This window comes from Puma concolor, chromosome C1 (genome assembly GCF_028749965.1).
Source record: "Puma concolor isolate L17-30 chromosome C1, mPumCon1.1.hap2, whole genome shotgun sequence".
Lineage (NCBI taxonomy): Eukaryota > Metazoa > Chordata > Mammalia > Carnivora > Felidae > Puma > Puma concolor.
In genome coordinates this window covers 2814667-2840221 of record NC_141674.1, presented here as the reverse complement: position 1 = coordinate 2840221, position 25555 = coordinate 2814667, and the positions used below count along the sequence as shown (strand labels likewise).

The window sequence follows — 25555 nt, the reverse complement described above, 5'->3', positions numbered from 1 at the left end:
CATTGTGTTTATTTTGCTACTCACAGCAAATTCATTAACGGTAATCTAGAGACTGAAACTCTCACGTTACCATTTTTTTGCTGCCCCCTTGGTGCAGACACTGGTAGAGAAGACCTGTTTGAGGGCCATGTTGCCCCAAAGCTTGGATGCTGGGTGAGCGGGGAGCCCAACAACCCCTGGTCTCCCTCACCAGCCCACCGGTTCCCGCCCCCAGACCAGCATCCAGGTGCATTGGGTTTCCCAAGGAACCGCCTTCCTTCTCTCTCCCTCTTGTATGTGCGTGTTGTTTGAAAGCTGACTCCCTCTGAGAAGGGCGGTGTCGACGTGGGCATCGGGGAGCCTGGGAGGACAGCAGCAGGGGCAGGGTCTAACCCAGCCAGCCGGACCCCAACTTCATGTATCGATGACACGACCGGGCACGTTCCAGGAGCCGGTGGCCTCTTCTGGAATCCTTGGCCAAAGTTTGGATTTGTTGTAAATAAACTCCGTTTTTACTGCCTTCTCACAAATCATCTTTTTTTGGAACTGGTTAAAAAAAAAAGGGAAGAAAAAAACGAGCAAGTGCATAGGAGATGAGGAAATTGAAGGAGCGTGACTAATACAGAGGCACCAAAAATGAAATGAGGAAGCAAACACACGGGGCCCACTGATCTTGCAGCAACCAGAGGCGCTAGGAGAGCATCACTCTCCTGAAACACTCTTCAGGCCCAAAGGCCACAGGAGGGGAGGCGCCGCGGGAGACCTGCCGGGCTGGGGGTCCCCGCACGAGGACGCGGAAGCTGGGAGCCACACGGCGGACTTCCTCTCAGTGCACGGGTCTGGGTCGCAGGGGGAAAAGTGGCCCATTTCCCCCACGACGCCCTGGGGACGGCCTGCTGATTGATGGAGAAACTTCCCTCCACTCTCTCCCATTTTTCTGCCCAGAAGGCCTTTGGGCCAGGGTTATGCGGGCTTTGGCAACAGCATCATCAAGAGTGGGATTGACCAAGACCCCACCCCGAGTGTCAGGCACGTTGTGGGGCAGAGAATTTAAGCTTTGCCCAAACCGGTGTGGCCTTTGCCCTCAGCTGCTGGGAGCTGTCTCCAGGCCCCCTGAACGTCATGCCTGAGAAGAGTGCCCATATTTTCCCGGGGGCCTTGGCCACCAAACAGTCTAGCAGTGTGACTGACGGTGGGGGCTTTGGGTCACGTGGTTATCTGCTTGGCCTCCCCAGGGGCTGAGACTGAGGTCAGCCGTGTGGGCGGTCACCTTGATCTATGTGAGCAAGCTGCAGTAAAAACCTTGGGCCCCAAGACTCTGGGGAGCTTCCCTGGAGGGCAGCACTCCCTGTCCCCTGCCACACACTGTCACCAGGAGAGCGAGGTGTCCTGCCTTCACGGGGAGAGGTTGTCCGGGAGTCTAGTTCCTTCCTGGACTCATGTATCCCTTCCCTTCACTGATTTTAATCTGTCCATTCCCTGTAAGAAACCCTAACTGTGAGTATAGGGGTCCTTGTGAGTTCTGTGAGCCCTTCTAGCAAATCATTGGGGACCCCCAAATGCTGCAGCTGGTGTCAGCAGGGGAGTGGTCCTGGGGATCCCCCCCAAACACTGGAGAGGATGTCAGGGTGAGGGTACCCCTGGGGACAGCGCCCTCTGACCTCGCAAAGGCACACAGCGCTCACCAGAGGGGGCTCGGGAGGGAGCCCGATGGCCCAGGAGAGGTGGGTGCAGGCTGTGTGCGGGTCCTGTCCCCTCTCTCCAGCTCTGAGGCTCTGACACCTGGGCCTCACGGTGAAGGGAGAACATTCTCCCACCTGCGGGAAGCTGCCCGGGGCCAGCACCCACAGCACGACAGCTTCTCCACGGCCACATGGCACCGTGATTCATGCCCTGTGCAGAATCTGTGTCTGAAAATGCTGAATGTCGAGAAGGAACCGCAAAAGTACGCACCAAGACAGAAATAGGAGGACACAGATGAAACGAGGCTTTTGTTTGCATAGAACTTTCTGCCAGAGACCCCAAAATACGGAGGCGGGGAGGCAGAGAAGAGTGGAGGCAGCTCCTGTCCCCGAGCCATCAGAATGGTCCCCAAGCCATCAGAACAGGAGCTCTGCAAGCCTCCCGTGGAGAGCAGGGCCCCGAGAGCCTCTGCCCGCCACACGAGAAGGCCGGGCCCTCTGGACCAGAAGGTGCCCCCTCGTATCTGACCTGAGTCCCTCCCTCAGTGACCGTCACTTTCCTGTTAACCTCCGACCGTGCAGCAGGGGCGGGCCAACTATTTCCAGAAAGGCCCAGAGAGCCAGTGTTTTGGGCTCTGCAGCCTTGGCTGGGGTCTCTGTCACGACCACTCAATTCTGTCTTCTGCAGCGCACAAAAGCAGTCACGGACAATATGCAAACGAGTGTGTGTGGCCCTGTGCCAATAAAACTTTATAAAATCAGGCAGCCGTGAGATTTGCCCCTCGAGCCATTGTCTGCTGACCCCTGACCCTGAGAATGGTTACTCACACCCAAAGCCCCCGGGTCCTGTCTGCAGCGCCCTTTCCCTGACTACTGCCCTGTGCTCCAACCTGGCCTCTGGGCCAGTTTGCAATCTCTGGGAACGGGGGTGGCCAGATTTAGCAAATAAAAGTACCAGATGCCCAGTTACATTTGCATTTCAGGGAAACAACAGCTTTTTTTTTTTTTTTTTTTTTGGATAAGAATATCCCATGCAGTAGTTGGGACGTACTTACACCAAAAAAAATGTTTGTTGTTTGTCTGAAATTAGACAATAACCGGGCATACATTAAAGTAACTGGGCATCCTGTATCTTATCTGGCGGCCCTATCTGGGGACAATGTGGTTCAGCACTTCCCACGGAGATCTCAAATTTTCTGCTCCTGCCTACTGAGGCCCTGGGCCAGTAGTTCTGATAAAGCCTGGGTTGGAGCAGAAAAGAGTAGTCATGCGTCCAAAATGCCAGTGGTGAACTCACTCCGTCGTTGACGAAGCGTGAGGTTGAGCCAGAACTCGCACCCTAATGGGTCCGCCTGGAGACGGTATGCCACCAGCGAGCCCGTCGTCCAGGACGGAGGCCGGGACACCTGTGTGTCCACACCCCACAGGGGAAAGAGGTTTCGTGGGCCCCCCACAGCCAGATTATGAAGGGCAGACAGGGAGGGGGGAACAGAGGGGGAAGGAGGTGGGGACAACACTGGACGACCAGGGCATCTCACCAGCTAATTTACTGGAACCAGTAATCTGCGGCCATGTAACAGAAGGCCACAAACTTAGTGGCTTAAAGCATCACCCACTCATCAGCTCAGCCTGTGGGTCAGAGTGCGGCAGGGCATGGCCGGTCCTCCGCTCACATCAGGGCACCGCTGGGCCGCGTCCCCTCCTGGAGACCCCGGGGAAGCGGACTCTGGTCCCTCAGGGCTACGGGACCCAGGCCCTGTCTCTGTGACATGTGGTCCTCTGCCCTTCGAGACACATCACATCCTTCTTGTGTCTCCAATCTCTCTGCCCCCACCCCTGCATCTCTCCGTCTTTCTTTTTGTCTCTGGGTTTAAGGGCACATTGAACTCCCTGTACAATGTGGGATAATCTCCCTATTTTAGGATTAACTGATTAGAGACCTTAATTGTTTGTGCTTCAGCCCCTGTTGTGTCAGGTGTCGTATTCGGGACGTGGTATCACACCGTGGTCGCAGCCCGGGGACCAGGGGAAGGACTGCTTGGGGTTCACAGGGTCCCCACATCCCCCGTGAGAAAGGGTCTCCGTGTGCACCGGACAGATGTGACCCCATCCCTGGAAATGACGCTGGGGACAGCTGCTGTTTGCAGCGGAAAGGCTCCACTCTGGGTTCTAGTTCCCAGCATTGGCTGCTCTGGGGCCTCCTGAGGGGTTGTGCCGGACATTCGGCTCCCGGACCCCTGAGGCTAGAGCTTTGTCGTCATTTGAAAGCAGGACGCAGGGTCCCCAGCAGAAACCTGCCATCTCCCAACATCACATGGGCAAAGCGGTAGAAACAGTTTTCCATCTGGAATGAACCCAAGACAAAAATACCCGGCCGAGTGTGGCCCTTTGAGGCTCCTGGTGGTTTGGCTGTTTTGTTTCTACTCGATATGCCTGGAGGTCCTTACGTCACAGTGATTGGGGTCCAATAACCTCAGTGACGCTGGCAGCCTAAGGTCCAGCGGTGGAAGGCCCATGTGACTGCCGGCTCCTTCTTCCACCTGGCACAACATGCATGTGCCCCACGACACCCCCCCCCCATAAAAACCCACACCCTGGGAGACGCCTGACCGCTCAGCTTAAATGTGCACATCACAACATGACCCACGAGCAGGCAGGACTCTGAGACCCGCTGCGCCCAAGCCCACAGGAACCCCCGGGACAGAGGGCAAGGGTGCTGTGAGGAGCTCACCGAAGGAACAGGGGATCACGAGAGTGCTCACTTCGAACGTCTCTGCTCTTGCCAGGCACCTGAGCGCAAAAGCGGGAGGTCCGCACCGCGGGTCCCTGGTTAGATCATTACAATGAAAGCGGGCTCTAACCAGCTTCCCTGTGAAATGCTGTGTTCCCATTAATTACATTTTCTGGTTACCCAGGGATTCAATTTTGTTCAGTCTCTGCATCTACAAAAGCAGGAAAAATAATGGGCCAATATCTTTTGGATTAGAAGCACAGCTAACGAGGTTTCCATGCCACATGCCATCATCCTGTGATGAATGAGAACTTGACGGGGCACAGACCGGGAGAGGTGCCCAGAGAGGACAGCAGGACCCAAGAGACTTCCCTGCCCTCACTCCCCGGCTGTGCTCAGGACGTCAGACCGTCCCGAACCTGCGAGCCCACGGCTGTCGGATGGGTGGTACATACACACACAGTACAAGATACGCCCTAAGTCCCTCACCACAGTCAGGTGCTACTGTTGCTTTGAGGACTGTCTTCCTGTCCTCACAATGTCAATACTGTGATCATTCTTATACCGCGGACCTCAGTTTCTTCTTCTATATCAAGTGAGCAAAACCACCCAAAGTCTACGCATTGCTGTGAAAAGCAAGCAAAACAATGCCTGGGGAGTGTGACGCATGCTTTAAAGTACCAGGAAGTGTTACTATCCCCACCCGTCTCTACAGAGCAGAGATGATGGCTACAAGTTTGGGATATTCTCAGATGATTTGCATGCCAGGATACCCCTCAGAGATCATTTCCAAACACTTAAATCCCCAGTGTGGACGAAGTCTGTGCCCTGCCCCACCCCACCCCCCCGCCCCCAACAAGGGAGAAGACAAAAGAGCATTCCGGAAAACCATGGTCCAGTTCATTCGGGTTTGCTCCCGGTTTCACGTGTCTTCCTGAACAGGTGACCCAGCGGGCTCTTGGGGCAGCAAACGGCGGAGGGACGAGGCTGGAGGTGAGACCGGGTGCTGGAACAGGGGCGGGGGGCAGGGGAGGCAGCGGCTCCCCGGGAGCAAGTGGCAGTGTGGTTCTGTGCCAGCCAGACGCTGCTCTCAATGAAAAGCGACAGGTTCAACAAGCCGGGTCGTCACGGGAGAAGCTCCAAGTTCACGGCACGTGGCTGGGTCACAGAGGTCCCGCATTCCTGCAGGGTCCGGGCTGGTATCTGGCTAAAAGGATAAACGTCGGCTCAGGTACTTTTCAATAGACCATCCAGCTCAGCTTTGAGGTCCAGGAAGAGGGGAAAGCAAAAGTCACCGAGAATAAGATTCATCCCAGGGGCAATTGCTTTAATCCATTCCCAAAATGGCTCATAATCCCTCTTTAGTGTAGAGCTTATAAAAAGTGCTGCTTCTCACCCAAGCCTCCTCCTTGGGGATGTGTTAGGAGTAAAGACAGAACAGCTGCTCCTTGCCCGGCCCACAGGCAAAGCAGAGGCCTGTCTGCTCTGTGACGGGGTGGGGGGCTGGGCTGGCTGTCACCTGTCACCGAGCAGCCACCAGCGCGCCAGGCACCGGGCTGTGCTTTTCACGCGGTCGCCGTGCTCCCAGCCCTGGGCAGTGCGACACCCCCACTGCCCCCATCCTTCAGAGGAGGAAACTGAGGCTGGGAGGGAGCGTGGGCGCCGCCCCGGGCCACACAAGCCCGTGTTTCATAAGTGCTGGTGTGAGGGCCACGCAGCCCAGAGAACTGAAAACCAAGACGGAAACGGACCCCCGCACGCCCCTGTCACAGCAGCCAAAAGGTAACAACCCAAATGTGCGTCGGTGGAGGGAGCAGACGACAAAACGCGGTCTACCCCCACGAGGGACTAGTATTCAGCCCTTAAAAGGAAGGAAACGCGGATGCACACTGCAGTGCGGCTGGACCTCAGAGCGGCACGCGCAAGGAAGGAAGCCAGACGCAAAGGTCACACGGCGCGTGCTTCCACAGGCGGGAAGTGTCCAGAACAGGCAAATCCAGAGGCAGAGAGCAGACTGGTGGTTGCCGGGGAAGTGGAGAACAAAAGCTAACGGACCCCGTCTGCCTGCAGGAAGATGAAAACGTTCTGGAAGCAGCTAGTGGTGACGGCGATACGACAGTATTGGACACGTGCTAAATGCCACTGAAGCGTAGACCTTAAAATGGTTAGTTTTATGTTATGGGAATTTCATCTCAATAAAAAATTTTTTTTTTAATTGGCTGAGTCTGATCCCTCCTGTTGGCTGAGTCTGGGTCCCTCCTGTTGGCTGAGTCTGGGTCCCTCCTGTTGGCTGAGTCTGATCCTTCCTGTTGGCTGAGTTTGGTCTCTCCTGTTGGCTGAGTCTGGTCTCTCCTGTTGGCTGAGACTGAGTCCCTCCTGTTGGCTGAGTCTGATCCCTCCTGTTGGCTGAGTCCGTTCCCTCCTGTTGGCTGAGCCTGAGTCCCTCCTGTTGGCTGAGTCTGATCCCTCCTGTTGGCTGAGTCTGGGTCCCTCCTGTTGGCTGGGTCTGGGTCCCTCCTGTTGGCTGAGTCTGATCCCTCCTGTTGGCTGAGTCCGTTCCCTCCTGTTGGCTGAGCCTGAGTCCCTCCTGTTGGCTGAGTCTGGGTCTCCTGTTGGCTGCGTCTGAGTTCCTCCTGTTGGCTGAGTCTGGGTCCCTCGTGTTGGCTGAGTCTGAGTTCCTCTTGTTGGCTGAGTCTGGGTCCCTCCTATGAAATCCAAATATGCTCCATGGCCACCGACATGAATTCCACCCCCTGTGACTCAGTAGGGCCCTGGAATTCCTACACAAGAGGGGGGGGGTCTCAAACTAATGGGAGGGGCTGAGGGAGATCACTGAGGGTATAGCAGGAAGCCCACCCTCCCTGTTGTCTCTCCCCACTGCCCTGGACTTCTGTCACTGACAAATGAGTGAAGGATAATAAAGTGCAGGCAGGGCCCAGCAAGAATGCTCACCAGAGAGGCTGTGCCCCAGGCACATCGGCCCCAGACACAGCCCGTCTCCCGGCTGGGGTGCCTGAAGACGCACAGCGCACAGGACACGGGAAGGATGTGCCCGTGCTCCCCAGATGTCCCGCCCAGAACTGCGGCCCGCCATGCAGTGGCCCAGTCAAGTTCCACTGGGAGTCCTGAGGTGCCACTCTGCAGAGCTTGTGTGGCCTTAGGAAAACTGCTGAACCCTGCAGTGCCTCAGTTTACCCATCTGTGAAATAAGACTAATGGTATTTCCTGACCTTGGAGGGCTTTGGAGAGATTTTGTTAATTAAGGTTCCAAACTACTCAGCAGCTGATGGACGAACAGGGAGGATTTATTCACTGATTTTCAAATCCATTGCCCCTGCCCCACTGCATTCCACACACACGTGCACAGACGGACACACACGTACTCGAAACACACGGACACACACAGACAGATACACACACATATTCCACACGCACACAAACACAGGCACACATACTCCACAACACACACACTTCCACACACACAGGTACACACACACAGCTTCTTCCGAAGCTATTTTAGCTTCACGGCCACACAGGTTTGGACCACCCTGAGCACAGTACCTGGGGAGGAACAAGCCCCCGAAGTGTCCCTGCTTCTATGTGAAACACACATTGAACTCATCTACTGCTCCATCACCTTGCACATTGGGGGCTTTTCTCGAAATGCCAATGTGGGTGCCGAGAGGGCAGGATGAGTGGGGGTGGGCTTCTCCAAGGGGAGGGTTGGGAGGGGCCTCTGAGGGTGGAAAAAATGCAGAAACAGGGACAAAAAGAAAGGTGTGGGGGTCGGAGCAGGTCAGGCGCTGTCCCGGTGGGGTCTCACGCCTGTCCCCTCCCTAAGAGTAATTCCGAGGGAGAACAGACCAGACACTCACCACACAGCCATGCCTCCGACCGAGGGGCCCGGCTGGGCTGTCTTCCCGACCCGAGCCCCTCCCCATCTGGGGTCTCCCGGGGCCCCCACGGGGGGCTGGCACAGAACCGCAGGCCCTGCTGGGGTGCGGGAGGCTCCGGCAGGCCCGCTTGCTCCCTGGGGGTCTCTCCATGGCTGCTGGCACCCCCTGTCCCCCTGAACACCCGGGGTGATGGAGCAGTGCTCCCCCAGGACCCCCCAAGGCTCCCAGCCTGGGGAGGGAAGCCCGAGTCCTGATCTGCCTCCTCCCTCTGGTGTCCCATGAGCACGTGCTGCTCAGCTGTGCAAAACCTGCAGCCCGTGCCAGATGCACCGGCTCCGCCCACACCTTGCACCTGGGCTCCCCCCAGAGCCAAGAGGTGGGGAGTCGGCAAGTCACTTAACCACCGGGGGCCTCAGCGCCCCTATGAGGCACCGGCACGAGAAGACCAGGCACCCTCGTGCCTCTGCCTGGATGCACCCTCCTTCTTGGGCCCACTTCCTTCCTTCTACTCCTCCTTCCTGATGGGGGTCAAGCGTCACTTCCTCCAGGAAGCCTTCCCAATGGCTGCAGGTAAAGCCACAGGCTTCTTCCTCTTGGTTCCTGAAATGTCACTGGTGCCTCTGCCCCACTCCCCTCAAATGTTCCCCCCAGACCAGGGTAGGGTTCTCCTGCGCCCGTGCCCAGCACAGCACCTGCACGCGAGGGGCACTTCACCTTTGTCTGCGGAAGGGAGCCATCCTGGGCCCCACCAGGCCCAGAGCCAGCCTAGGCTGCAATCCTGGCGACCGCCCGGGTGGCTGGTGCTACAAAATCATAGCCCTGAACTACCTCCCTTGTCACCCTGGACATGGGAACCTGAAGAGGAGACACGGTCACAGTGAGCTTGGGGCTCCGGGTTCCTGAGCATCAGGCTTCCGTGCAGAGAATCTCATTAGCCTGGAAGACGCTGAGGGAAGAAGGAGGCTGCATCTGTGGGGGCTGAAGGAGACCTCCGGGGTGGCAACGGGCAGTAGATCAGCCCGGCGCGGGGCTCTAAGCGGGAGCCTGCAAGCGCGCCCTGCAAACCTGCAGGGTGTAATGCCACAGCATCGGGGGGCACCCGGGCGCCTAATGGGGCCGCTCCATCAACATTTTCTGGGAGTTTGAAATGCGGTGTCATAAAAATAAACATGCTTACTCTTGTCTTGCATAATTGGCTCCCTAAAGAATCCTTGCGTTCTGAAAGCCACCATGTCCCTCGGCAGGAAGTACAGCTTTTTTCAGCATCTGGGTACAGTCCTGCGTTTTCTCGTCACGAAAAAGAGGGGGTGGGGGAGTGGGGGAAAGCGAACTCCTGGGTGGGCTCTCCCCTGCCTCGTTATTCCATACTCTGTGCCAAGTGCTGGGACAGGGCTTTCGGCTGAGGCTTTTGGCCACAAGTCTGGCCTTGCAATACGGACACAGGATGCCTCTGCCTGGGAACCGATTCTGTTTTAGAAAAGCCAGTTTTAAAAGAGAGTAGTTGGGGCGCCTGGGTGGCGCAGTCGGTTAAGCGTCCGACTTCAGCCAGGTCACGATCTCGCGGTCCGTGAGTTCGAGCCCCGCGTCGGGCTCTGGGCTGATGGCTCGGAGCCTGGAGCCTGTTTCCGATTCTGTGTCTCCCTCTCTCTCTCTGCCCCTCCCCCGTTCATGCTCTGTCTCTCTCTGTCCCAAAAATGAATAAACGTTGAAAAAAAAAAAAAATTAAAAAAAAAATTTAAAATAAAAGAGAGTAGTTGCATGTCAATGGAGCCTATCGGCCCGGGGAATCTCTTCACCTTTGCTAAAACGATCTGGGAGATTGAAACTGTGGCCTGAGGTTTATTTTTGATCGCAGGTCATTGGCCCAGGAGGGCGGGACTCACGTGAAAGGTGAGTTAGGCTATCTAGATGCTATTTAGGGGCCCCAGGCAGAAGCACTTTGGAGCCAATGGAGTGTCTGCAAAGGTTTTCCTAAGGAAACAGAAGCAGGTGCAGACATGACCTGCTCCCTCCCCCAAATCACCAGTTACTTCCCAGGGCTGGTCCCTGGCCTGCATGGGGACAGTGCTCCCCACCCACCTCCAGCAGGAGAGCGCTGTCTGGGGGCCCCGCGGCCAACCGTGGGGCAGAACTGACCAGCCGCGTTCACTCCTCCGTGGCTACCCAGCTGGTCCCCAGGAAGACCCGACTTCAGGGACGCTGTCCCCCCCGAACCACGTGGACGGGCTTCTGTTGTCACAAGGGCACACTCCATAGCCATCACCTTTCCCGCCAGGCTCAGAATACACGAAGGTCAGGATGTGTCATTTTCACCTCCCTATCCTGGGCACCCGCGTGTGCTCCGCACAGAGTTGGGGAGGCAGGACACTGGCCTTCGATGCTGGGCTCCAATCCCACGCTTTGCCGCCTGCCTGGGCCTGGTGGATGTCACGTGTCTTGAATACAACCAACAGCCGTGCACTGCCTTCCAGAAAGGTAAGGGCAGGATGTGACAGTGCAGAGGACAAGCAGCAGGGCCCAATAGCCCGGGTGTGAGCCCCGTCTCTGTTGTTCCCTTGTTGTGTCACTTGGACCGATCACCCAACCTCTCTGAGCCTCCGTGGGGAAGAGGACATAATTAAGTGCCTGTGTCACAGCAGTGCTGGAAGGACAAGTTAAGACGGGTCAAGTGTTGGGACAGTGCCTGGAACACCGTAATCAGGCACTCACAATAAGCACACGCTAACATGCACGCGCCTCCAGGAGGGTGTCCAGCCCACCCCAACTCACAAGCTCTGTCTTCGGACCTTCTGGGGAGGGAGGGCAACTCCCTGGCACAGGGTAGATACGACGACCAGTCGGTGGGCACCCTTTCTCTCCAAGCCTCGGGAGAATGCAAAACCCTCCTCGACACGGAGCTCGAGGAGGCTACCACCAGTCAGCTCTGGTCCCCGGAGTGGGGTCTCCTCACCCGCCCAGGTCTGGGAAGCCCCTGCTTTTGACACCAGCAGTTAGACCGGCATCTGGGAGCAGAGACCCTGTAGGGCCAGCTGGGCCATGACTCCTGCCCAAGCCCACGGGACCAGCCCGGGAGGGACACCAAGAGCCCAGCCTCCTCACGGCCCCCTACCGGACACGCGGGCTTGGGATAACCAGTAAATGTACTGTGTCCTCGCATAATAGTAACTAGTCACTTCACTTCTTCCTCTGTTCAAACCAGGTTCTTCAAAGCTCCCAGCTCCCCCTGGAACTAACCCCACCTTGGCACACACGCGCGGCATCTACAGGCCTGTGCTTACGGACGGCACAGCCCCTTCCATCTACAAAGATGTGCTAAAGCCCTTCGCTCTAAGGTACTCCCTGGGGGTGGACTCCCCTAAACTTGCACCACTGTCCCGCCGGAAGGGAGTCCTCGATCCCAGGTAAGCACAGCTGCCTCCCCCAGGCCCCGTGGAAAGGCCCGTGCAGCAGACAAGGCTCAGAGGCCAGGGGACATTCTGCAGGACCACCTGCCAGCCCCCTCTCCTCCAGTCCCAGGCCACACACTGCCCTCCTCCAGCCCTGGGGGACCACACCACGCTCAGCTCAGCAGGGAGCCCTTCTTTTTAAAAAAAAAAAAAAAAATGTTCATTCATTTATTTTGAGAGAGAGAGCAAGAGTGTGAGCAGGGGAAAGGTAGAGAGAGAGAGAGGGAGGAGAGAGAATCCCAAGCAGCCTCCACACCGTCAGTGCAGAGCCCAACGTGGCGTTCAAACCCACGAACCATGAGATCATGACTTGAACCGAAACCAAGAGTCAGATGCGTAACCGCCTGAGCCCTGCAGGAGCCCCGAGCCGGGAGCCCTTCTAATGAGTCACATGTTCCCCTTCGTGGTATCTTTGCACCAAGGCAGAACACAAAGCTTTGCTCTCCTTTATCTCTTCAAGGCGAGACACCGTTGACACTCAATAAATGTTTATCAAACGAAAAATGGACAAATAAACAATGGCTTGTGTGCAGTCAGCCCCTTGTTTAGAGCAAAGGGAAGGAGCAAATCCAAACCCAGGGGTGGAATCCTGGACCCCTGCCCGGTGCATTGCCACCGACTCGGTAACACAAGGGGGCTTCTCCAACCACCGCACCCCAGAGCCTTGCTGTCTGTGCTTACAGGGTCCTGGGGCAGCAAGGGGGGGTGAGAGCAATGTTCACAGCTGCATGACTTGTGCGAGCCTCAAAGAAGAAAGAAGCCAAGCTCCCGTTAACCAGCCAATGGACAAACCGACAGGGGTACGTCTGCAAACGGAATGCCACTCAGAAAGAACAGAGAACAAAGAGCCACGCTCCAACCCACAGAATCCTCACGGGACATGAGGCCGAGTGAAGAAAGCATGTGCGCGATGGCACGTGGTAGGTTTCCACGTTCGAAATGCCCGAACAGGCAAATCCACAGAGACCAAAATCAGATCAGAGGTTGCGTGAGTCTGAAGGTAGAAATGGGGATTGGCTGTGAACAGAACCGGGGATCCCATCGGGGAAGACAGACGCGTTTGCACACACGGCAAATTTACTAAAAATCATCGGATCGTACACTCAAAATGGGGGAATGTTAGGGGATATAAATTATACTCCAATAAATAAACATGTGCACGCACGCACACACGCGGCAGACAATCCTTCTGCCCAGACTTATATCATGTGAACCCAACCTCCTCAGTGTGGCCATTCATTCATTTCCGCAGTGTAATTTCACAAGAGCTCTCAAGAGGGGCCTCCGTGGAGTTGCTGACATATTTTTTTTAATTATTAAGTAGGCTGAATAACAGTATCTGTGTCACAGACATGTTTTCACCCCTTTGTGACATTTCGTCAATTCTTTGCTACAAAACAGTCCCTCGTTTAGACTATAAAACTTCTACCTAAAAGTCTGGTTGCCGGAAGGACGTGTGATTCTGACATCAGCTGGGCACAAGGACCTGACGCCACAGCAGGTGGGCCCCTCCAGTTCTGTTTGTTGTTTGTTTGTTTTGGATTTTGTTTTTGTTTTTCCCAAAGGGACACTGTGTAACTTAACCGAAAGAATGAGAGGTAGATTTTATCCAAAACGTGGGAGCCATACGGGGCAATGGTAAGAACACAAATAGACCTGGGAGTCCACGAAACCTGGGTTCGAGTCTCAGCTCTCAGGGCGCCTGGCTGGCTCAGTCAGTTGAGTGTCCAACCCGAGATTTTGGCCTGCATCATGATCTCACGGTTCGTGAGTTCAAGCCCCACATCGGGCTCTGTGCTGACAATGTAAAGCCTGCTTGGGATTCTCTCTCTCTCCCCCTCTCTGCCCCTCCCCAGCTTGCTCGTTCGCTCGCTCTTTCTTTCAAAATGAAGTAAATAAACTTAAAAAAAAAATCAGAGCTCTCTTGCTAGCTAGCTGTGTGACCTTAGGCAAATCACTTAACCTCTCTGAGCTTCAGTTTCCTCCTTTGTAAGGGAAGAGCAACCATGCCCACGCTGCAGGGTCATCATGAGGATCCTGAGGACGGGGGTTGGCTGGGTCACCTAGCACAAAGCTTGGCTTGTGACAAGATCAGGAACTGCGGTGGCCTGGCGCCTCCTAGCTAAACCTGAATGGATGGAAAGAGAAGCCGCGGGTCCAGCCCATGGGGTCACAGAAGCTCACAACCAAATCCAACGTAGAGCCTTTGGAATGATGCAAAGCTCCCCATTCAACAAGCATTTACAGAATGCACGTCCTCGTGCGTATACACACACACACACACACACACACACACGTGTGCGCACTCATTCATGCTTGTACATGTGCACCCATGCACACACAACACACTGCAGTGCTTTTCTCATAAAGACCAAAAGGAAATGTAAACAAGCAAAGCCACAGACCATTGCCTTCACCAACTTGAGGCTCACGTCTTGCTGATCTGGAAACCAACTGTTTCCGTCCGCGTTTGACTCCAAATCCTCGGAGCATGGTCTTGGAGCCACCCTACGTGCCAGGGCTGGAAAGTGGGACTGTCCCCAAAAAGGCTGCTCTATTTTCAGAGCTGACCTGATTTATATAAGGATCTGGACGGGTCTTCTTATCCAATAATTATGCACCAGGTCATTTATGACTGTCACTGATGATGGATCTCATCACATTAGCCACACCGCACATTCACATGCTGCTCTATTTTGCATTCTAAAGAATGTGGCAGAACGACATGGCCACTTTCATAAAGTATCGTTTCTGCCCCTTGCCCCACTTCCACAGGACCCGACCGTCGTTCATTCCAAACACATGGTGCCTACCCGTTACACCTACCCCCCAATCAGATGCCAATCTCTGGCAGATAAGTAGAGGCTATTCGTTCCATAACTAAGTTTTTATTTTAAGTTAATCGTAGATTTTCACAAGCACTGTACTATGTAATACGGAGAGATCCTGCAGCCCTTACCCGGCTTCCCCAGCAGCAACATCTTACAAAATCAGGGCACAAAGATATAAGCAGGATATTGGCATCGCTGCGACCGAGAGGGTCGCAACGATCCCTCGTGCTGCCCTGATGGAGCCACGTTATCTTCCCTCCGACTCCCTGCCCTCTCTCACGCCCTGGCAATGACCACCCTGTTCATTTCACCCTTTGAAGGATGCTGTGGAGCCGCCATATTGCTTGTAGGGCTTCTAGACTGGCTTGTTCACTTAGCGTCCTTCCCGGATGGTCATGCAGGTTGTTGGCTGTATTGGGAGTTCTTTCATTGTGATTGTTGGGCACTATTCCACGGTGTCAACATACCCCAGTTTGCTAAGCCATTCGCCCCACTGAAGGGCATCTGGATCGTTTCCAGTTTGAGGCTCTTACAAATAGAGCTGCCGTAAAACCTGTGCGCCGATCTTCAGGGGAACACGTCTGCATTTCTCTGGCGTGAACGCCCAGGAGCGAAAACCTCAACCGCATGGCAACTCCATGTTCAGCGTTGTCAGAAACTGTCAAATTGCCTTCTAGAGCAGCTGTAACCATTGTGCCTTCCCGCCAGCGGTGTGGGAGGGACTCAGTTTCTCTACGTCCCTGCCAGCGTCCCATTGCCAGGAGTTTTTGTTTCAGCCATTCTCACAGATGAGAAGTGACATTGAACGTCTCTCCCCATGCTTTTCGACTAACTGGCACTCCCGTTTGGTGAGACTTTCACCTGCTTCTAATTGGATTGTTCAACTTCTTCACTGCTGCGTTTTGAGAGGGGTTTATGTTTTCAGACACTAGCCCTTTGTCAGGTATGCGGTTTGCGAACATTCTCTCCCACTCTGCGATGTGTCTTTCCACCCTCGTAGGAGAGTCTTTCACAGACAAAATTATAAACCCTTGATGAGATCCAATGTATTAGTTTTTTTTTTCCCTTTTATGGATTATGATTTTGGTGGCAAGTCTGAGAGCTTTCTGCCTAGTCTCACATCTTGAATAATTTCTGTTTTTTTTTCCTAAAAGCTTTTCCAGTTTTACATTTTACACGTAATTATGTAACCCATTTCGAGTTAATTTTGCATTAGATAGGAGACCTAATATCAAGGTTCTTGTTTGTTTGTTTGCTCTTGGCTATGAATGTCCTACTGTTCCAGTACAATTAGTTGGAAAATGCTATCTCTCCTCTACTGAATTAGCACCTTGATCAAAAATCAGCTGGGCATATTTGTGGGAATCTATCTCTGGAAAAATCTATATATCTGTTCCTCCATTAAGACACACAGTCTTGATTATGGCAGCTACATAATAAGCCTTGTAATCACACTGATTCCTCTCACTTTATTATTCTTTTTCAAAACTGTTTTAGGTATCGCTAGTTCCCCTCCCTTCACATATGCATTTTAGAAGAATCTCATCTACGCGTGCAAATGTTTTGCTGGATGTTGATAAGAATTATGTTAACCTTCTATATCAGTTTGAGAAGTGACCTCCTTCCTTGAGTCTCTCTGTCCATGAACATGGTATGGCTTTCCATTATTTAGATTCTTCTTTGATTTCTTCCATCAACACCACATAGCCCTGGGCACACAAGTCATGAGCATAACACGATTCGTTAGGTCTACACTGAAATGTCTCGTTTTGGGGAGTGACTGTAAATGCCACTGCATTTCTTATTTCAGGGTCCAGGTGTTTGTTACTAATAGATGGGAATGTGATTCATTTCTCTTGTGTCCTCCAACCTTGCTGAAATCATTCATTAGCTCTAGAAGGTTTTTTTTTTAATAGATTACATGAGACTTGGTGTGTGGACAATCACATCATCTGCAAATAGGAACAGTTCTATTTCTCCCTTTCTATATGTCTTTTCTTGCCTTTTCATCCTCTGTCCCCTCTGGCTAGGACTTCCAGCACTGTGCTGAATGAGAGTGGTGAGAGCAGACATCCCCGGCTTATTCCTGATCTCCAGGAGAAAAGCTTCCAGTTTCGTAGCATTAGGCGTGAAGTTAGCTGTGGGCTTTTGTGGAGAAAGTGAGCCTCTGTTCCTACACCTCTGGCAGTTCTCATGGACAGATGCTGAATTCATCACATGCAGAGGCTCATATGGTGTTTCTGCTTCAGTCTTTCATTTGACAGATTGCCTTGACCGACTTTCAAATGTGGAGCCATTTCTGTACCCCTAGAATAAACCCCACATGGTATACGCTTCTTTCCACATACGGTGAAACATGGTTTGCTAATATCTCGTTAAGGATTTTTTATTTTTTATCAGCAGCCAGGTTCTCATGAGGCACGGTCCACCCTTTCTTATTAGACGCCTAACCCTGTGAACACAGCAAGCGTCCTTCTGCGGGAGGAGTTTTGTTTTAAGAACTGGTCTTTTCACCTGGAGTTGGTGCTCCCGGTATAAGTGTTTTTTTTAAGTTTTTTTTTTTTTTTTTTTTTTTATTTTGGGAGAGAGCATGAGCTGGGGAAGGGCAGAGAGAGAGAGAGAGAGAGAGAGAGAGAGAGGATCCCAAGCAGGCACTGAGCCATCAGGGCAGAGCTCAATGTGGGGCTTGAACCCATGAACTGTGAGATCATGACCTGAGCCAAAATCAAGAGTCAGGCACTCAACTGACTGACCCAGCCAGGCCCTCTATAAGTGCATTGATGTCCACTGGTCTCCAAAGTGCCCAACACACACACACACACAACACACACACACGCGCACACACACACCTTTATCTGGAATAATATTCCTAAACGTCTTCATTAGAACCAGACCTTGGCAATTCACCATTTGTCCTCCTCCCACGAGGCCCAAGGTGACACAGACTCTCAGGATCACATAGGTGATAAGCGCTAAGTTCAGGGGAGAGGATGAAGGCCTGCCCTTGGGTCAGGTCTGGTGCGCACGCTGCGGGAGAAGCCCAGGGGATGTCTGTCACCCCCGAGTGTGTTCCTTCGGGAGCCACTGGTACATTCCAGCCGATGCTGGCTCTGGGGCACCCTGGGGCACCACCCTGGAACTGTCCCTCTAGGGGGTCAGCTCTCCCTTCAGAAGGTGACCGGCCTTCTGTCTTATTCTCTCATTTGCTGTCTTAGCCCTCCGCTGGCTGTCCGCTGGCCTGTGACACCTCTGTTACAAGTCAGCAGGCTCCGTCACCCCCTCCTAAGTCCCCAAAAGCACTTCCTTACAACCCAGTATGGGAGCGGCTCCAGAAGGTGTGAACCACCTACCTGCAGGCCAGCTGTTTCTCACTTGGGACGACTGGGCCCGAAGGCCATTAGCTGTTGCCTCAGCCCTCGCTCAGTGCTCTACCTGCATCACTGGCCTGACCAGGCACAGAGGATGTGGCACGCACAGCAATTGTCCACTGCTGGCCAGCCCGACCCTCCGCGGAGCTCATACTAACAAGCGATGGCACCGAAGTCCCACACTGGTTAGGGGGAGGGGTGGCAGGCTCTGAAACATCTCCTTTTGTCACTTCTAAGTCTCCACAGGACACTGTCCAGTATGACAACCCACAGCCCCCTGAGGCTCCCAAGTCCCAGCCGTGGCCCATATTCTCTTCCTAGCGGACGGTGCTGATCTCTGCCCTGGCAACACTATTTCCACCCCGACACGTATGCCCCCGCATTACTGGAGTGTGGGGTCTTCGAGGGCAGAAACCTTCTTATTTTGGAGTCTGCATGGCACCTGCTCACAGCCAGCCAGCCCCCAGGCACGCGGGAATCGGGAGCGGACTACAGGTGTGGATGAAATGAATACGACATCGGGGATCGGGGCGTCATCTCTCGGGTGCACAGACATTGAAGGCGGACGTGTCGGATTAACTAAGAGCCGCCAGGCCACCTGTGCCACTCCGTGACTCATTTTATGACCGTGTATTTGCAGCTTTCGACCCCCTGTGCCCATTTTGCCCACCCCCACCCCACACTCCAGCAACCACCAGTGGGGGGGAGAAAATTCTGTAACTGAGCGAAGGGCTGGACGCCGATTCGACTTACAAACACCGGATCATCCAGCTGGGCACCTGAAACTAAGATAACGTAGGTCAGTTTTGCCCCAACGTTTTGAGAAAAGCAGACACGTGCTATCTGGTCCGGCACAAATTCTGCAGCTCACCGTTGGGACAGGAGCACAGGGGCCAGAGGTGTGTGTGCATCACGACTGCTCCTCAACATCTACCTACCCGCCCACCTGTGGACTCACAGACTGACCAGAACCTTCTCTTTCTTTTTTTTAAAATTTTTTTTCAACGTTTTTATTTATTTTTGGGACAGAGAGAGACGGAGAATGAACGGGGGAGGGGCAGAGAGAGAGGGAGACACAGAATCGGAAACAGGCTCCAGGCTCTGAGCCATCCGCCCAGAGCCCGACGCGGGGCTCGAACTCACGGACCGCGAGATCGTGACCTGGCTGAAGTCGGACGCTTAACCGACTGCGCCACCCAGGAGCCCCAAGAACCTTCTCTTTCAAAGGAGCTGCCTCCGTCAGCTCCACGTTTTCCTAGTCCCGCGCATGAACCCACTTTCCCGTCCCCGAAAAAGCCAAAGGGAGGGGAGAACGGAGTCCAGTTGTGAGGCCAATAGTTTGCATTTGACCCCAAGCCCACCCTCACCCCACATGTCCCCAACCTCCCTCGGTGGTACCTTCCCCCTCGACCCCACCGCCACCCCTGTGCCACCTGCCTTCATGTTTCCTTCCCATCTACAGCCACTCCTCCTCCCAGACACTTAGATATCGGATACTTTCACTCCTAGCAAACCCGTGATGACTGATAGGGCTCAATAAGGATTGCTTTTTTCCCAAACATGTCTGCATTCCAATTGTGACTAAATCTCACAGCAAAGAAAAGAATCTCTAATGGTGGAAATGTGAGCTCCAGGAAGTAGGGTGGAAGAAATGGTGTACCTCTTTGGGGCAGGACAGGGCCTACACCTGAGGCAGGTCCGGCTGGGAATTCCTTTCCTACGCCTCAGAGTTAAGGACGAGTAACCACAGGGCAAGACTTGACAAAGCAAGGGCACGGTGCCAGACGGACACGTTTACTCAGGCGCAGACGTCTCCTGAGCTTTTGCTGTGTGCCACGCACTCTTCTCAGGAGGCAGTAAAGGACGAGGCTCAGTCCCTGCCCTCGTGAGCCCACAGTCCAGAGACCAGGGCTGCTCTTCCGGGCAAAGCAGGAAGCCTGAGCACCGGTTTCCAGTGGACACACCCCCTTGGTCTCCAAGGTCCAGACGCTTCGCTTTCCAGAAGCCCCTAAGGTCACGCACAGGCCCAAGCACTGACTCCCCCGGGAGGGCCGGCAACAAGGCTTCAGCAGCCACATGGCCCAGGCAACTGTCCACATGGGGTGGGAACAGAGGGAGGGCAGAGGAGCAGTGGGTCCTGCCACACCAGTGCTCCCTGGCTGGCCACAAAGAAGTGCAGCAAAGGGCAGACGTCCGAGCGAGCGGACAGCACAGGCATGGTGGATGACAGGCTGGGAGGGCAGAAGCAGGGATAGACCCAGCATGGCTGCCACCAACCTTTCCTGGGGGGTGGCGGGGGGGGGGGGGCGGGGAACAAAGTGACACCCTCTGCAGAGTGTAGGCAGGGGACAGAAATGCAAATACTAGCCCAGCACCCCCTCCCCGGGTCCCCTTGGTCCAGTGGCAGGGCCCTGCCCTTTGCCAACACGGGACTCCCACCCAACCTGCCACCCCTGTGCTGGGCTCGCCTTCAGTGCCGGAGAGGCTCACAGTGATGAGGATCCCCTCCCCCCATAGAGCAATGTTGGGCCTCTGGCTCCTCAGTCTCCCGGAGCCCTTGCCAGAGAGAGAAGACAAGACCCAGCAACCCAGCACAGCTCACCGGGCCCATCCAGGGGCTGCTGGGACACGATCAGGCAGCTGGCCCCAATCCTGCACCCTCCTCTGGAAGGGGTTTGGGGGGCCTGGCGGTGAAGAAATACCCCACTGTTCCTCGCCGATTGCCAGAGTGCAGAGTGCTGGCCCAAGTGGGGGGCTGGGGCAGCCAGGCCTCCTGCAGGCGATCACATCCGATCCGGCCCTGACGTGGCAGGAGAACCGGGCAGCCCGGCCCCCCAACCCCAGGGCCCCCGAAACTCTGACAGGGGCAGGCTGCAACCTCTGACTTTCTATTAACTGAGACTTAATCTGAGTTACGTAACTGCCGGTCCCCACTCGGGCGGCCTCATGACTCACCGACTCCTTTGAATTCCTGGAAGGGGGTCTTAGAGAAGGAGAGTCAGTGGGCCCCATGGCTGGTCTGCTCCAGCTCCAGCAAGGCCCAGCTCCTGCCTCCCCCTCGTGTCTGACCGGCATCGGGCAGGAGAAACCCTCTTGAGCCAGACTTCAAACATGAAAATCTAGATCAAGGATATATTTGGCTTCCCAAGCTAATCTGTACATCAATTTGGTCTCTACTGACTTGTAGCCCTTTGAAGAAAACTTGGCAACTACTCATATGGAAAGCAGAGGACTCTTACGTAACCCCAGACAGGAGCCCCTGGGCTCTGGAAGGCTCGGGAGTCATGGGTGGGTCGGGGTTTGCTGGTTATTCACTTCATCAAGACCCAGGGTGCAGCTTTTATCCACAGGGCTGCGCAGGGTAGTCTGGGCACAAAAAGCCCGGGGAAGTGAAGGGAAACGTCTTGTGCCAGACATCTTGGTGGTGCCCAGGCCAGCGGGCTGGGGGACGGCAAGGCCAGGCTGGGCTGCCGCAGATCCCACGGACAGCTGAGCCACCCCGGCCAAGAGGACGCAGGACGCAGCGGGGAAGCAGGCTAGTCCCTCTCCGGAGACACGGAGACAGGCGTCTCGGGGAGGCGTGGAGCTGTCTCCGCTGGCTTGCCCTGCTCCCTACTTATCGCCCTCTTGGATGCACGGAAGAAAAGGAAGCAGGTGATTACAATAAATCAACAGAAAGGACAGACTGGGAAGAGCCCGCCAGCCCCTCCTCCGCTTGGCCGGTGGATCCCCTGGGTGGGCGTGGCATGAGGGGAGGGGGACGCGCCCCCGCGGTGGAAAGATTCGAGCTGCCTCCCAGAATGGCCATTTATTCCAGCATCCTTGTCCCTGATGAGCATCCCAGCCGCGAACGCACGATGGATTCCGGCTGCGACCAATTTGGTGTCAGCAGCTGGAAATGGGCACGAGCCAGGCTTCACCGGGAGGGCGACGCCTGTGGACAGAGCCTCTGACTCCGTCCGTCCTCCTAACGCCTCTGGCCAGTCCCCAGCTGCCGGAGGACTTTCGAGGTGGGGACGGTGAGGGGCAAACCGCTGGGTCCACGTGCTGGGCCCGAACGTGGTGCCGCGTGCGTGGCCAGCACTCGGGGGGGCTGAAAAGCACCCCGTGAAAACCGACCGTCACATCGCTTTGTCCCACGCCCACCCCCACGCAGACACACAGGCACCCGGGGCCGTGCGGTGGAAGGACAGACAGAGCGGCCCCCCGGGAGCACAGCCTGGGAAGGACACCTGGCCGATGTCCTGTACGCTCCCAGCCCCTGAGGAAAGCTGCAGCACGGTGGCCTGCAGCCTCCGAGGCCACTTGCAAGTAGGCAGCCGAACTCTGCTGCGTGCTTACTCAGCACCCCTCCGAGCTGGGCTCCGCACTCCTTACTGTCGGAGCTCCGACCCAGCCGGTCAAGCTACGGGCTGCCTTCGACAGACACCTTGATCCGTGCTTGCAGCTCTGAGACCACCACCACCACGCAGGCACAGCAACGGCTCCATCCGACTCCGTCCGTTTCTGCCTCGTGAGAGGAAAAGGCTGTTGGCACAGCTCTGGCCGAACACAGAAGCCAGACACCGAGCCCAGACTTCGTCTCGGGAGCCCGAGCAGAGAGCTTCTCGCTCAGGTGACGCCCGGAGCTGCTTTCCGCCACCTGGGCTCCGGGTTCAGCGTCTGCCTGACACAACCAGGTTCCAAGCCTGGCAGCAGGGGTGCCCTGAGCTCGCCTGGGGAGCCACAGAGTGGCGTGTAAGCAGAGACGATGACCGGCTTTCTTCAAGGAAAAAGTGCATTTCCAGCTTTCAAGCAAGCGATCCTGGCTTTGTTACCGCGACCCTCGCCTGGTGCGACGCTAAAAGCACACAGACCCTCCCGGCCCGGCACCTCTCCTGGCCAGGGGGTGGCTCTCACAGACATGACAGAGCCCTCTCCGGTCAGCCTCCAAGACAGGTGACAGGCTGTCCTTAGAGGCACCCTTACAGAAAATCTCTTGTGCTAACACTGAAGGAAAAACAAAAAACAACAACAAAAGGTCAAACTTCAAAATCACCAACAGAACTATTTCCTACAGCAAAATCCCAAGGAGATCTCACTTGGGGATGCTTTAGAGGAACTGTTTTAGTGAATTCTGAACCAACACAGAGGCTTCTTTCCATGGTATTAGTCTCCTCTCCCCTTATCAAAATGTACTAATCTTCCAATCTAGCAACTTAGTGGTAATAATAACAATAAAAAGAAAGAAACCACAGCAGCTCAAATAACTTGCCAGCAGTCGGTCACAAATGAAGCATCTGGGAGCAGGAGGTGAGCCCTGAGCCGGGGCCGGGACCCTCTGCTCTTTCCCGAGGCCTTCCGGGGCTGGCTGAGACCTGAGAGGCAGATGGCAGGGCACCTGGAGGGGGTCACCCGGCAACGCTGCCCTCGATCCATTTTGTCTGCGTCCCAGAACAGGGAGCCTAAACCTTATCTAGTCCAAGCACACGGTATCGATTCAGGCCAGGCCAATACCCAACAGGATTCGCTTCACCGTTAACCTTTTAAAGCCCACACTGGCCAACCAGCCACCGGAAAAAGGAGTGCCGCTTTCCAGAAAAAAAAAAAAAAAAAGCGGATAATAACCTTTGACAATTTTCTCTAGATGTTCTAAACACTGCTTACCCCCGGGGTGCGGGTTTGTCTCATAAATCAAAGGTAGCTAGACAACGCTCGGCGCGCTCGACAGAGGACACTCTTCCGATTTCTCAAAATCAGGTCGCGCACTTGGGTCTCGCTTCGGCTCACTCCCCCCAGCTTCGATGGGGCGGCGGTGGGGGCGGCTCCGGCAGTAGTCCCAGCACCTACCGGCCCTTTCCTCCCCAGCGCGGGAGCGCAGTGCATCCCAGTGGAGAAACTCCAGAACCGCACGCGCTTTCTCCGCCTCCGCCTACGTCCTCCCTGCTTTCGGTTGCAACCCGGGACCCAAACGCACCGGCTGGGCGAAGCCCCCTAGCAGGCGGGTGGACGGTTCGGGGGCGGCCTGCGGGACCAACGAGACAACCGCGCACTCCTGGGCCCTAGGCCGTCCGAGGCACGGACCGAATGGCTGAGCGCCACGACAAGCGGGCAAAGTTTGCCCAAAAGGGTCTTCCTGAGTACCCCTGCCGCGAGTTCCTGGCTCGACCCCCTGGTGCCACCTGGCCCTGGAGTCCCGACCTAGACAAGCCCCCGGGTGCTCCCGAGGGTGTCTGCGTGGGGGGTTGGGGGGGGCCGCCCGCGCACCTCCCCCAGAGCCCCAGAGTCTCCCGCCCCAGCTGCCCGCCAGCTGTGCGCGCCCGTCGGGCCCGGAGGTCACCGGCAAACAGCTGGATCGGCCGCTGGGAGCCCGGGAGGCCCCTGCTCAGCCCTGGGGCCCCGAGGAAGGGTAAAGGAGGGCGGAGTGGCTGTTTGATTTTGGTTTCCTCCAACTCCGCCTGCCTAGCTCTCACCGGGAGCCGGGAGCCGGGAGAGCTCTGGCTTTCTCCGGCAACCCCGGCACCCGCCCAGGGTCCACGGCCGGCCGGGGCCCCGGGGAGGAGGCGCGCCGGGGCGGCAGGCCAGGACACTGCGCTGCTGGCGCCGGGAGCCGCGGGCTCGACCGGCCGGCCCCGCTGCACGGGGAGCCGGGGCGGGCACCCCTGGCCGGACCCGGACGCGCGCAGGCAGGGAGAGCCGGCCGCTCCCTGCGGGGCCGCGGAGCTCCGGGCTCGGGACTGGCACCCGGACGCGGCTCCCGCGGCCGCCTCCGGCCGCTAGCGGCGAGCGGGGAGGGGTCCCTTTATTCGCAACGTTGAGGAGAGCGCCGCTCCAGCCCAGCCCGGCACCCACGCACCCACGCAGCCACACGCACCCCGGCGCCGGCCGGGTCGCTCACCTGAGTCCTAAAAGCTGTTGAATCCACATGGTCACGTTTCGGGCAGCGGAGCCTCAGACCTTGCTCGCCCCGGCCATCTGCGCGGCGCCCGCGCCCGCTCGCTTCCGTCCCGCGGCGCCGGTCTCCGGCTCTCGGTCCGCCGCCGCCCGCCGCCCGCCGCCCGCCGGCCGCGGGGCGCAGAGCGAGTCAGAGCGCGGCCGCGCGGGGCTCCATGCCGGCCGGCGCGCCGCCGCCGTTGGGGCGCATGGCTCAGGCGGGGCGGCCCGCGGGGGCGCACATCCTCGGGCCGGGGCGCGGGGCTCGCCGCCCCTCCGGGGGCGAGCCGGCGAGGGCGGCGGCGAGGCGGGGGCGCCCACGGCCGGCCCGGGAGGGGCGCGCTCCGGCGCTGCGGCCGCGCGGCGAGGGTCGGAGGAGACGCGGCTTCGCCCTCCGGGGCGGTGGGGAGGGAGGCCGGGCGGCGCCGCGGCGCACGGTGCGTGTCTCGTGGCGCGGCTCTCGCCTCCGGTCCCAGCCCCGCGCCGAGGGGGCGGCGCGGTCCGGGGGTGAGGGCGGCGGCGACGCGGAAGGACGCGGGTCGCTTCTGCGCGCCGCCAGGTCAGGGGGCTCCGGCGGGGGTGCGCCGCCGGCCGGCGCCGCTCAAGTTGGCCGGGGGCTCCGTCTGAGCGCTCGCTCTGCAGACGGCCGCGGCGCCGGAGGCCGGCAGGAGGCGGGCGCGGGAGGCGCGCGGGGCGAGGGCGCCGTGCAG

The 25555-nt window shown here is 56.6% G+C and overlaps 1 protein-coding gene across 1 annotated transcript in view; it reads right to left on the bottom strand.

The window, feature by feature from the left end:
• Nucleotides 1-24956, bottom strand: part of AJAP1 (adherens junctions associated protein 1) — a 128373-nt gene extending 103417 nt beyond the window's left edge. Inside the window, exon 1 of the mRNA XM_086715491.1 lies at nucleotides 24811-24956. Coding sequence (XP_086571617.1) covers nucleotides 24811-24839 — 29 coding nt within the window. The 5' untranslated portion in view covers nucleotides 24840-24956. The remainder of the gene's footprint in view (nucleotides 1-24810) is intronic.
• Between the last annotated feature and the right edge of the window lie 599 nt (nucleotides 24957-25555).